Source organism: Solanum stenotomum, chromosome 8, assembly GCF_019186545.1.
Source record: "Solanum stenotomum isolate F172 chromosome 8, ASM1918654v1, whole genome shotgun sequence".
Classification (NCBI taxonomy): domain Eukaryota; kingdom Viridiplantae; phylum Streptophyta; class Magnoliopsida; order Solanales; family Solanaceae; genus Solanum; species Solanum stenotomum.
In genome coordinates, this window is record NC_064289.1 from 54,809,046 (window position 1) to 54,823,054 (window position 14,009).

The 14,009-nt window shown below is 35.3% G+C and overlaps 1 protein-coding gene across 3 annotated transcripts; it reads left to right on the forward strand.

The window, feature by feature from the left end:
- The first annotated feature begins 227 nt into the window (after window positions 1-227).
- Window positions 228-7,654, forward strand: LOC125872932 (anthranilate synthase alpha subunit 1, chloroplastic-like). 3 transcript variants are annotated; one of them, XM_049553742.1, is made up of 11 exons: window positions 228-512; window positions 1,777-1,961; window positions 2,395-2,584; window positions 3,605-3,756; window positions 4,462-4,577; window positions 4,671-4,917; window positions 4,997-5,053; window positions 5,185-5,337; window positions 6,056-6,136; window positions 6,415-6,501; window positions 6,979-7,654. In XM_049553742.1, the coding sequence occupies exons 1-11, from the start codon at window positions 341-343 to the stop codon at window positions 7,300-7,302; spliced, it is 1,764 nt and encodes a 587-aa protein (XP_049409699.1). In that variant the 5' UTR covers window positions 228-340; the 3' UTR covers window positions 7,303-7,654. The 3 variants fall into 3 exon arrangements, with proteins under 3 accessions (XP_049409699.1, XP_049409698.1, XP_049409700.1); XM_049553741.1 differs by having other exon boundaries at window positions 285-512; window positions 1,768-1,961; XM_049553743.1 differs by lacking the exon at window positions 228-512 and having other exon boundaries at window positions 2,406-2,584.
- Window positions 7,655-14,009: the final 6,355 nt, after the last annotated feature.

A 14,009-nucleotide genomic window follows, 5' to 3' on the forward strand; every position in this document is an offset into this window, starting at 1 on the left:
GTGATTCAATAGTACGTGTTCGTATCGTATAAACAAAACAGAGAGTTTTTGAATTAACGTAATTTAATTTGACTTTAAAAATTAGTTAAATTAACTTTTGAAAAAATACAACATGACAAATAAAAGTGGATCGGAAGGAGTAATTATATTACATTTGACTAATATTTAGTAAGTGGGGTCTGTCTATATTTGCCAAAAAAATTCACATTTAATTCACCAAATACCTAAAACCTACAAACTGATACACTCATACTGCAAATGCCCCAACTCACCTCTGCAACATATAACTGTCATTCCATTTTTTCTCCATTTTTTCAAAGCTCAAATGCTGTAAACACTCATGAATACCCTAGCCGTATCTCACCACCGACCGGTTATCTCCGGCTCCGGTCACCGCTCCTCCATTTTCTCCGGTCACCGGGCCACTTCGCTCTCTTTCTCTAGTTCCCCTGTAGCGGCTGCTCGACTTCGGATTCTCAAATGCTCCGCTGCCGTTTCTCCTCCTTCATTAGGTAATCTTTGTGCTTGTTTAATTCAGTGATGGATCCAGAATTTTATGAATTTTACTGCTGTAGTTACTTACCTAGATATTTAATTTGTTGAAATCTCAGTTATTGAATTCAGAGATAGTTCTAGGATTTTAATTCGGCTTGTTCAGATTCTGCTGCATTGCTTACTCAGTTATATATTTGGCATTAATGTTTTTTGTTCAAAAAAATAAATAAATCTTAACTCTATATATTTGATTTTGAAATGAATCCAAAAGTTTAAGTCATTGCCTTTTCTGCTTCTCTGAAACTTTAGCTTTAATATGTATTTTTCAAAAACCTTACTTTCAACTGTTAGAAAGTTTGGCTTCCTTCCATTTAATTTAGAGGCGGATTCAAGATTTTTAGTGGGTAGGTGTAGACAGTGGTAGATCCAAGATTTCCGTTGAGGAGGTTTAAAAAAATGCTAAATAGTGCTGACAAATAAGCATGTTAAATCACATATGAGAGGCTACACTTGATTTCTATTGAATCGTAAAGTAAAGAGTTAGTTAGAACTTGGGAGAATTGAACAAGCAAGGAACCAAAATATATAGCTTAGCTCTTCATTGTACCAGATTTCAATCACTAATTTAATTAAGCAATTAATAATTAGGCTTAATGAATAAATAAAAATAAAACATGATTAGCACTGAGACAATTATAACAAAGAAGAAACGTTTCATTTATTTAGAGAAAACAATAAACGCTGAAGCTAAAACATTGAAAAATGTTACTAGCCAGATTCGAACCCACGCGCCTACTAAGCTCTGAACCCCCATAGCCGCTGAACCAAGCCCCTTACTTTGTTGAGGGGGTTCAATGTTAAATATATACACATAAACTACAGATTTGATCCTATATACATAGTGTAATTTTTATCAGAACCCCTGAACTCCATGTAGATCCACCCTTGGGGACAGATTACTGATGCATTTCTTGATCCTATGTGGCCATCAACTTGAACTTATCATTGAATGCGTAGAATGTCAAGTTGCACCCCTCTCCTCTAAACGAGTGCATTTACTTTTGGAATCAACCAAGAAAGAAGCTTACCTCAAGATTTGACTCCCCCATTTGGGAGTTGAATAAAAAATATGAAGTAATATATATAGACAGAGTCGAGGGCATTTGTTGTGTTCTACTGTCAACAGTGCATATCTATTCACTTACTTAATTTGCTGGACATTAATTTCATGATGGTAACTTTTGGGTGCTTTCTGGTTCTGAGATGGTTTAGTTTGTGTAGTGGACGATTCAGTGAAGTTCAAGGAGGCTGCCAAGCATGGGAATTTGATCCCCCTCTACAGGTCTATATTCTCCGATCACTTAACTCCGGTCCTTGCTTACCGCTGTCTAGTGAAAGAAGATGATAGGGAAGCTCCGAGCTTCTTGTTCGAGTCTGTAGAGCCTGGTTTGAAAGCTTCTAATGTTGTAAGCTCTTTGTTCTACCTCCATTTAGTTCCTTGATTGAAACTGGAATAGTCAAAGGAAATTACATTGCTCCAACTTTAAACGAATGATGGGTTTGAAATGAAATTAATATATTCAGAAATCATGTATAAGTACTATAACTCACAACTTAATATAGTTAAAAATAGTTCAAATTGTTTCAGTTGCCAAATCTTGAAACTTCTTTTGTCCCAAAATAGTGATACTGAAGTCCTCTTCAGGAAGGTTTGTCCCAAAATAGTGATACTGAAGTCCTCTTCAGGAAGGAGTAGTGAGATTCACAAAGAGCACATAGGGAATTATTGATGCTTGTATTCTCATTACCTGCACTACCTGCGTCGGCACAATTCTGAATCAAAAATGTTACTTGCTTGATTACACCTTGCTATGTTTGTTGATGAGTTAATTATGCTAGGGTCGATACAGTGTGATTGGGGCCCAGCCAACAATGGAAATTGTTGCAAAAGAGAACATGGTGACAATTATGGATCACCTTGAAGGAAGCAGAACAGAGGAATTTGAGGAAGATCCAATGAGCATTCCTCGTAGGATTATGGAAAAATGGAAACCTCAATGCATAAATGAGCTTCCTGAAGCATTTTGTGGTAATAAATTATACTTCAACTGCTTGAGTTTATTAGCATTAATACTAATCTAGCTTGAGTCAATGAATCATCTACTGCTTCACTGACAAATCTAGTAAATGCTCCTCGTTATCTTTGTAGTTCAGTGTCTCATGCCAGGAGCATTGAACTTGCTTTAAGTAGCTGGAATGGACAATCTCTATAGTCTATCCATTTTCGTTTTCTCCAACTTTTTTTTTTGGATTTGTAAAGTGAGTCTTCTTCAATTAGAGATGCTTTTTTTAAAAAAAAATTGTTTTCAAAGTAGAAAAGAACAATTGTAAGCTGAATGATTTTTTTCTGTGTGATAATAGTATTAATTATAGTTTACTTGTTAAGACGTTATCATAGAAAAGTATTATATCATTAAATCAAACAGTAGTACAGTGCATCCATTCTTTTTTTTGAGAATGAGTACAGTGCATTCATTCTGTTGATGTAAAACTCTTATACATACCTTCAGGATAATAAAATCATTACCTTTCCATTGAAGAAAAGGGAAGGATAAAATCTAAAAAAAATAAAAATAATTTGTTTATTAGTTATTGTGACAGAGTAATTCAAGAGACATTTAAATGGTTTTGATTTCCCACAACATGAAGCAGAAAGAAGTGATGTGAAATGGAATCCCATTTTAAGGTGGTATACATATAAAGAAAAACTATTAGTAACTCTAATTTATAGTGGGAGAATGGAAGAGGAAGAGAACTGTCTTGTTGATTTACGCTATCAATTTAAGGAGTGTAATAATTGAAAATTATGCTAGTTTCATATACTTGAATAAAGTAAGAATTTAATCTGAAAAATCTAGGATGAAGTAAGATTCCACATCAACAAAAGTTGGAAAGGGGGAAGGATGAAGAGAGATTATGTGTTGAATAAGACTAGGCCCAAAGGTTTCGGAGTGTATTTGACAATTGATACCTCTATAGTCTATACACAAATTTCATCTGAGAAGAGAGTAACTTAACTCTACCTAATGCTGTAGTTTTTCCTTTGCAGGAGGTTGGGTTGGTTTTTTCTCATATGATACTGTGCGTTACGTAGAGAAAAAGAAGCTACCTTTCTCAAATGCTCCAATGGATGATAGGAACCTTCCTGATCTTCATCTAGGCCTTTATGATGATGTAATTGTGTTTGATCATGTGGAAAAGGTAGTTTAATTTTCTGTCCCCAACAAACCTTCAATTTATTTTGTTTTCCAGATTTATATTACCCTATTTTTTTCCTATGGCCTATCTGGTTCATGAACATATGCTTTAGCTCTCATTGAAGTGCTTCAATATTAGCACTTCGATTTCACTTTTTGTACTTGGATAGATTTCTTCAATTTGTCGTGCATATTCGCCATTCATTATGGATTGTTCTCTTTATTTTTCATTGAATTTTTTGGGTTTGAATATATGGATTTGAGTTGTTAGTATCCCACATCGGTGGTGATTGTGGCAATTTTTCTTCTTATATGTTCTTTGAAAATCCTCGTTCTATGAGCTATCTTTTGAAGTTGAGTTATGTCCTAGATCCATTTCTAAACATGGTACGAGAGCTAGATCATTTACATTCTTGGTTTACCCAATGTTGGATACCCATAGTATGTTGTCCATGCTTCGGATGATGTTGTGTCCTGGTCACGAGGAGGAGAGGGGGATGTTAAGTGTCTCACATTGGTAGAGGAAATGAGTTATTGTTTGGCAATGCTCACCCTTTGAGCTAGCTTTAGAATTGAGTTAGCTTTTAGTGTTGGCTTAGGCATAAGGTGCATTTCTTTACATGATTACTTTCACGATCAACTTCTAGTAGTAAGGTAATTATTTTTCAAGGTATTATGGTCCATTACTCAAATTTCTGCTTGATACCAGAAAGCATTTGTCATACATTGGGTGCGGTTAGATAGGTTTGCTTCAGTAGAGGAGGCCTACAATGATGGTACAACCAGATTAGAAGCATTGTTATCTAGAGTACATGATATTGTACCGTAAGTTAATTTCACTTCCTCTTCCTATAATAATTATCTTATTTTCTGCTCCTTTCCTTTCATTCATTTGGTTGTACTGGTTTCTTCTTTTAGTCCTACGCTGGCTTCAGGGTCAATAAAACTTCATACTAGCCTATTTGGTACTTCATTGAAAAAGTCAACCATGACAAGCGAAGACTACCAGAAGGCTGTTTTAAAGGCCAAGGAACATATCCTTGCTGGGGACATTTTCCAAATTGTTCTTAGCCAACGTTTTGAAAGACGAACATTTGCAGATCCATTTGAAGTATACAGAGCACTAAGAATCGTAAATCCAAGTCCTTATATGACTTATCTACAGGTATGCCTGTTTTCCTTGAAACTTTGACTCTTCAAATTCTATTTCCCTAGGTTTCTCACAAAGGATATGTTCTGATCAGGCTCGGGGGTGTATACTTGTTGCTTCTAGTCCAGAAATTCTTACTCGAGTGAAGAAGGTAAATCAACTGATGTTCTCTATTCTAATTCGCAGATTGCATGTCGATTTCACCCCAAATTCCATCTGTCATCTTGTCTACCATTAACAACTTTGCTAATGATCTAAAACCGTTCTTTTTTTTTGGTCCAGAAAACAGTTACCAATCGGCCCCTAGCAGGGACTATTAGAAGAGGTAAGACACTTGAGGAAGATTATATGTTGGAAAATCAACTTTTGCACGACGAGAAACAGTGTGCAGAGCATATAATGCTGGTTGACTTGGGAAGAAATGATGTTGGAAAGGTTAACACTCCTAATTTCCTTTTTTTTTTAATTTCTCTCTATAGGTTAATGGAATTTTTGCATTATTAGAGGCGTAGTATATAATCTTCTATATGCCAAGATTCGATAAATCTACATCTGGAATCTGGACTAGTAATTGGACAACTGAAAATAATTGCTCATGTTGTTGATTGTAATTCTCATCTTCACATTGCTTATTGCTACTTTTGATATCATCCTACTTCCTCTGGACTACATTGACCTTTAATTATATATGTTAATGTTGTCAATATTTAGGTAGCATCTCATTCTCTGTCATGTAATGATCTTGTTCTTGTTTTGGACTAAGTTGTGTAGATTCTTCACTTATGGTGCCGCACCAATGTCGACACAACGTGGGTGTGGCATCTGTACCGGATCAGGTCAATCGATTTTAGGTAGTTTGACCAAAATTTGATAGAGAAATTCAAGACAAATACAAAGATCTCAGAAATCAAAACAAAAGATAGGGTGACAGCATAAATAGGCATGTGCTTAATATATTGTACAGTGTTTAGGCAATTCATTCTCCTTTTATGCGTTGGCATTATTGCTCAATGAGCTTCTATTTATTTGAATTCCTAGGTACCTACTGAAATTTATTTGTTAGATAACTTCTCACATTAGAGTCCTTGTAAGCATTTTATTGAAGCCGTCTTTCAGTACAATCATCTTTGACTAACTTCGATTCTTAATTCAGGTCTCTAAGCCTGGTTCAGTGAAAGTTGAGAAATTAATGAACATTGAACGGTATTCCCATGTCATGCACATTAGCTCCACGGTGAGTTCTTGTCATACGAGTTGCATTTAATTATAGCTATTCTTCTACGTTGATTGGTGTCTTACATGTTACTTGCATAAGGTATGTTACCTGAGTGCAACAAAGTTTGCTTCCTGAAAGAAATGCCAGTTACAAATTAACACTTGTTCTTATACATTACGTTACTTCCTTTCTTACATATTTCAGTGGTTAGAGAATCATCACTAAGACTTGAATGTTGTGAAATATAATGATTTGTCTGGCTTGTTACAAGGTTTTGTTTTGTCCAAAATTTGCAGGTTACTGGAGAGCTACTTGACCATTTGAGTAGCTGGGATGCTCTGCGTGCAGCCCTGCCTGTTGGAACCGTTAGTGGAGCGCCTAAGGTTCTACAATCATCTTGTACTTTTGCAATAATAATTATTTGAAAAGGCAGTGTCGGTTGTTTGAGTTCTGGGTGCTTTCTACTACCTTAATGTCTAAGTTATGGGAAGTTGCCAAACTGATGCCCCTAGTCTTTGGAAATATGGTTTTTCCACTTCACTGAATTTGATCAGTTGGTGGAGATATTGATAATCAATTCTCCTATCCTGAACGGAAAGTTTATGCATATAGTCTCTTTTGCATCAAGTGTTAACAAGTGAACCATTTATTGTTTTCTGGAAGTAAAGAGGGGCGAAGGGGGCTGAGGGCTGAAGCTAATATTGGTGCAGTTATGTGTTTAAGTTCAATCCATCTGGACCTTGTAAGAACTATTGATATGCTTTGAGGTGTTTCATGAAGGAATTTATAGTTGTATAGTTTTATTTTTTTGTGTGTTCACGAAGGGGGCATAAATAATTCATGCCTCTTGCTTGGTATAGGTGAAAGCCATGGAGCTAATTGATCAGCTGGAAGTCACAAGGCGTGGACCATACAGCGGTGGATTTGGAGGCATTTCCTTTACCGGAGAAATGGACATTGCCTTAGCTTTGAGAACCATTGTATTTCCAACTGGAACGCGTTATGATACTATGTACTCGTACAAGGATGTCGATAAGCGACGAGATTGGATTGCTTATCTCCAAGCTGGAGCAGGTATAGTGGCTGATAGTGACCCCACTGATGAGCAAAATGAATGTGAAAACAAAGCTGCAGCTCTTGTCCGTGCCATTGATCTTGCAGAGTCCTCATTTGTTGACAAATAATAGATGCAGTCCTAGCGTCAGATTTTGTTTCGTCAATTTTTTTGTTTCTTGATGGATGTAGAGAAGTTTGTTTTTGATCTGAATAGTCAGTTATGTTGGGAAGTGACTGAAAATCCCCCCAATGTCATAATCGTTGCATATGTTCAGTATTTGCTTCATCAATTGTAGCAGGGTGCCACAAAGGGCCCAGAAACCAACCTCTCTACTTTGTGGGGGTAAGGTTAGCTTACATCCTCCGGTCCAGACTCCACTTGTGGCACTGCAGTGGGGATGATGATTGATGTTGTAATAGTGCAAGTGTAGTTCCCTTGCCATGCTTAGGTTTAATTTTAGATGATGATTGTTCATCCAAGTACCATAAAATTCTGAAACTCAACTTCAAGTTGAATTTTGGAATTTTCAAGAATTTAAAAAACAACAAAAAACTGCATTCATTTTTCACTCTGAAGGAAAACGATTCTGGCAAAGACACTGAGGATGACGACACTAAAATCGATACTTGTACGTACATCTGTAACCTTACGGGGAAGATATGCTTGTATTTGTATTGAGGTCCCGATGGAAACCCCAGTCATAGGACGACATAAGCAAACACTTTTGTATGAAGGAGAAGATATTTTGTGCAAAGCATGTGGCAGATTGGGACATACCCAATTAAATTGTGCCTATATGATAAAAGACACAACCCACAAAACTTGAGCAGGAACAAGAATCTCCAACTAGATCTATCACTTGCACGCCATGATGAGGATGTCTGGCAAACGGTTGTGTTCCAAAAGTGACGAAATCAAAATAGACCCCCACCGATCGACGCCCACAACTAAGAAACTTAAACTATATGAAGAAACTAGTTTTGCTCTTACCAATGAACCTACCTCTGATATTACGAGCTCCCAAATTAACTACAGTTGACTCATGACTTCCATTTCATGGAAGAATCCCCAACCAACTCGAACCCATTTGATGAATGGAATATTAGGGGGGCTAACAATGGAGAGTCCAAAAGGCACTGCAAGTTACTGTTGGGAGTTCACAAACCAACCTTAGTCGTTCTCTTGGAAACTAAAATGCAAGACCACAAAGATCTAGTAGAGGTTTACCAATTACATAGAGGTTCCCGCCATAGGACGCTCAGGTCGTATAGTTATGATGTGGATGGATGACCTATTTAGAGTTGAGGAAATTACAACAACTACTCAGGAAATTCATGTGAGGATACATGTATTCTCGAAACCTGGCCACCCCATGGCTATTTAGTACAATCTACGCCTTGGGAAATAGGAAAAACCTATGGAATAATCTCCAACTCTTACAATGATAGTTGGTGGTGACTTTAATGATATTTTGAGAAGTTTGGAGGTAACAATATTAATAACTCTCTTATTTTAAGGATATTGTCACTTCTAGTCATACAACTGCCCAACTTAGAGTTGCTGATAACACTAGGGAGCAAAACATTCTTAATCTCAAAACTCCATTAAACGACTCTGAAGTCCAAGCCGCCATTAAGTCTTTCAAGCCCCTGGCCCGGATGGTCTACACCCCTTCTTTTACCAGAAATATTGGCATATTGTTGTGCCCTCTGTCATTGAGTACTATCAAAACGTGTTTAAATGTTACTATATTAGTCCGGAAATGAACAAAACTTATCTTAGTCTCATCCCTAAATGTGCCAATGCCTCAAATATAAAGAACTTTAGACCTATTGGGCTATGCAACACCATGTATAAAATAATTACAAAAATTATTGTCAATAGAATCAAGCCTTTATTAGACAAAATTATTAGTCCTAATCAAGCGAGCTTCCTAAAGAATAGGAGGGCGGCGGATAATGCAATTATTGTTCAGGAAGTTATAAGTCATTTTAAAAAGATGAAGGGTAAGAATGCCAACATGATCCTTAAAATTGATTTAGAAAAAGCATTCGACCGATTGGAGTGGTCATTCATTAGAGATACTCTTATATTTTTTTAAACTTTCCTGACAATATGATCAAACTTATTTTATCTGCATAAGCACTAGCTCCATCTCCATTTTAATTAATGGTTCGAGCACTGATTTTTTTAGCCCTTCCCGAGGAATAAGACAAAGGGATCCTATGTCCCCTTATATCTTTATTCTATGCATGGAAAGACTCTCTAGAAGCATCGATCGACAAGTATCCTGCGCTAATTGGTTTCCAATAAAAATAGGTAGAAGTGGACCAAAACTATCACACCTCTTCTTCGCAGACGACCTCACACTTATGGCAAGAGCAAATACCAAGAATTGTCATACTATTTTGAATACTCTTGTGGACTTCAATCAATCTTCTGGACAAAATATCAATTTTGCCAAGTCCAAAGTAATCTTCAGCTCCAACTGTAAGTTGGATGTTATCTCCAATCTCTCATCCATTTATCAATCCAACACAATGATAACTTTGGGAAATATCTTGGTTTTCCCATTTTTTCACAAAAGACCTACTCATAGTGATTTTCAATTCATTATAGACAATTTGAACTCTAAACTTGCTGGTTGGAAGACGAATATTTTGAATATTGCTGGTCGCACTAGTCTTGCTAAAGCTTCCCTATGTAGCATAGCGAATCATGTAATGCAATACATTAGCCTTCCTCGTAAAATAACCAACCAAATCAATAGGCTTCAGAGAAACTTTGTTTGAGGTACTACCAACACAAAAAAGAAACTTCATCTTGTGAGTTGGGATACCATTACAAAACATAAATATGAAGGAGGGCTTGGCATGCATAAGGCAGAAGTAAAAAATAGTGCCATGCATGCTAGCCTGGCATGAAGGCTTTTCAAGAATCATAAAACTCCATGGGCTAATGTCCTTTTCTCGAAATATTACACTCCTAAGAGATGTCCTAGAGCTAATTCATCATCCACCTGGAAGTGTATTCTTAATGGATGAAAAATTTGTAACAAAGCTACCTCATGGGTCGTCAATAATGGTTGTTCAGTTAACTTTTAGCATGATATTTGGTACCTTTCCATAGTAACATTAGAAGTTGTATCCAAGGTCCTCTAAATCGAGACGAGGAAAATATAAAGATCAAGGACCTTTTCATCAATGGAGTTTGGGATTTTAATGGATTATTCTTCTCCTTACCCCAGCCCCTCATTTTTTCTATACAAAATACTTATGTCCCCAACACGAGCTCCATTGATGATAAAATCGTGTGACGTCTAATTAACTTTGGATGATCTATTCACAACAAAATATGCTTACACATTCTTGGACTCTAACGAGGATAGCTCTGTTCACAACAGTAATACAAACTTCAATTGGATTTGGAAAATTAAGGCTCCAAATAAGATTAAGTTCTTCATTTGGCTCCTCCACCACAATAGATTACCTACTAACCAATATCTTAACCTTATTAGCATGAATATGTCTCTTGTTTGCACATTCTGCGAGACAGCAAATGAAACCATCAACTATATTATTTTTGATTGTTGTAATGTAAAGTTATTTTGGAATACAATTATCCAGGAATAGCTCTAATTAATCCCACTCTACTCAACAATATCGTCTTTTCTTTTGATGAATGGCGCAACACCTGGAATCTAATTAAGAACAGTCCCTTTAACAACTTCTTATCATGGAAAAAACTAATTTCATTTTTCTTATGACATATTTGGTTAACTAGAGATGAAAATCTCTTTAATAAGAAGAAGACACCCATCAATACTCATGATACCATCGCAAAAGCTACTAGATTCACTCTTTTAATTGCTAAGAAATATGTTGCTACTAAGCATACTATTAATCTAAAGTGGGAACCTCTCTTACTTGGCCATTATAAACTCAATATTGATGCATGGTTCCTCCCTAGGTAATCCCGGTGTAGGGGGTATTGGAGGAGTTATACGTAATAATAGAGGTGATTGGATATTAGACTTCATGAACGGTATTCCAAATAGTACTAATACTCTGACAAAATTATTAGCTCGTATGCAGGGACTTAAGATTGCAAAGGATAACCACTTGATGCCTTTGGAAATCTCCACAAACTCAATCGAGGTAATACATTTTATTAACAATGGCCACAAATCTTATAGCTCTATAATTTGTGAATGCAGGTCATTGATGCAACTATTGGGAGATCCAAAACTCTCGCATACCTATAGAGAGCAGAATAAGGTAGCTGACCTCTTAGCCAAGGAAGGGGCCAAAAAACAATTATTTGAGCGCACAAGGATTTTGCAAGTTCCTCCGATGTTTGCAAATGAGGCAGTTTGGGCAGATATACAAGGAACTACTTATCCAAGGAAAATTTCGACTCATAACAATAATTTGATAGCAACCAATGCTACAATATATACAAGGAATAATACTATTCTCTTATTTTGTAATGATACTTAAGCTTCCTTGCTAATAATATTATCCAATAAAAAAGATGATAGGCCTAAGGAACACCACAAGTACAAGTGTCAATATTTCGATCATGAATTCCATGAAACTAAATCAAACAATTACCTCTTTTATATTTACAAGTTAGAGTTTCAATATTTTAAAAATAAAGAGTTACTACTATAATAAAAGAGATTGTAAATAGATAGAGAGATTGTAATTTTATTATTTAGTTACGATAGTTTTGATTTGAATACTTTTAGATTTTTGAATTAAAACTGTAATTTTGAATTGGATGCTCTATTTCTTAATTGAATATTTTAGTGTTGAATTGATATCGTATTCTTTGATTTGAACATTGTATAGTTTAACTTTTTTATAATAACATTTCACTATAACGATTTGGTGTTTTTATGGTCATAGTTATAGAGGAAAGTCAACTGGTATTTACCTTTTTTTACATTGACACACTTGCTATTTTATTTTTATGGTTAAACTGGTTAACAAATACATTCCTTCTATTTGGTACACAAAATCATTAAACTAATTTTTGCGTATATTTGTTTAAAACATCTAGATAATATCTAAACGTCAATATCAGTATACATATATAACATCACTTCACTATAGAAACCATACTTTTTTTAGACAAACACTACTATTATACCGAGATTTGACTATAGTTTTAAAGTGAATATTATATTTATAAATTGAATTATGTAATTTTAAATATCGAAGCTAAATTTTAAGGAAAATGATAGATTATGAAAATCTATCTTTTGACCATACATTTATATTTTTCCCAGAAATAAATAGAATCAACTTATAGTAAATAAGCCTAGTAGTTGAGAAGAAGAAAAATCCTAGTATTAAAATTGAAAGCACAAATCCTAGCAATAAAATCAAAAGCTTCAACGATGAAAAATCACCAACAAAAGAACAAATCAACACTTCCCAATCCAATTATCAAAGGTATCATCCACTTTTCTTTCTCTATGTGTTTTGATTTCTTAACGATAGTGATATTTGAGTCAATTTTATATAATTTTTAATGCAGAACAAAGAATTGTGAAGCCATAAAAAAAAAAAAAGCTCGATGAGTATTGCTGATCTAGATCATGTAAGTTTATGATGTACCAATTGAGTTCATTTGTTGAAGTTTGTTGTTGATTGAATTTAGATTCTATATTTATTTATTTATATATAATAATATGCATCCGTACAAGCTAAGGGGTTACACATTCTACTTTGTGTGTTTTGTGCTATGACCAAAAGGTGTCTTTGTGTTGTTCAATTTACTTTATTTGTTAAAAATGTTTTAGACCTAGGGGTGTGTTTGGTAGTAAGAATCTAGAAGATGTTTTTCCAAAAAAAAAAAGTTTTATTTACTTATTTTCTAGAATTTGATAAGTAAGCAAATGATATTTATCTCAAGAAAATTGTTTTGTAATATAGAAAAACATTACGAGGATAGGAAAGGGAGCATTTGATGGGTGAGAATTAAAAAATAAACTTGGAATGAAACTTGTTCCTTGCTTTCATTAGGAAAATAGTTTCTCATTTAAAATAATTTTTTTAGATAAATTTTTTTAACCAATCAATGATAGAATTGAAAAATCTATCTATATATAAAAGGAGAAGAAAAAATGACACATGTCAATGATGTTTGCGTAATTAAAACACAACTTTCGATGCAAGTGTCTACGATCGTACAATAGTTTAGTAACCCAACCAAGGGTTGGGGTCGAGTCCCAAGGGAGTGGGCGTGAGAATTAGTGGTTAAGGGCAAAAGTGCTAAAGCTAATTGTAGCTAAAGACTTTGGCGAATGAAAACATAACAAATTAAAAAGGGTAACACAAACGTCAAGTATCAAATGGTGGTTTGTAAGCAAGAAACAATTAAAACAGTGAAAATAAGGAAAGATACAAGTATGGAGACGGGATTCTTGGGATGTGATAGGAATATGGGATAGACTAAATCATTGGGTACATGCTTTTGATAGTAAATTCGTTGAGTATTTGTGACTAGGCTAGACTTTAAGGTGGATAAGCTCTCTCTCAAGCAACTTACCCTGTTTCAAATGCGTTCCTCTCGGACACCCACTTGCCGCATGAAGAACAATCTCCGCCTTAACCCATTCACTCTCTCGAGCTGAGTGTGTGGACATGAGACTAGGGTTCACTCACTCGAGGTGTACCTCATGTCGACCCACTCACACTGTCCATCAATTTAGTGGTCTTAGTTTTACGACCTCTCTTTCGAGCAAGCCGAAAACACATAGATAAACTTGTATTTGCAACTACAAATTCATTAAATTCATCCACAACCAGTAAACGAAATCACATT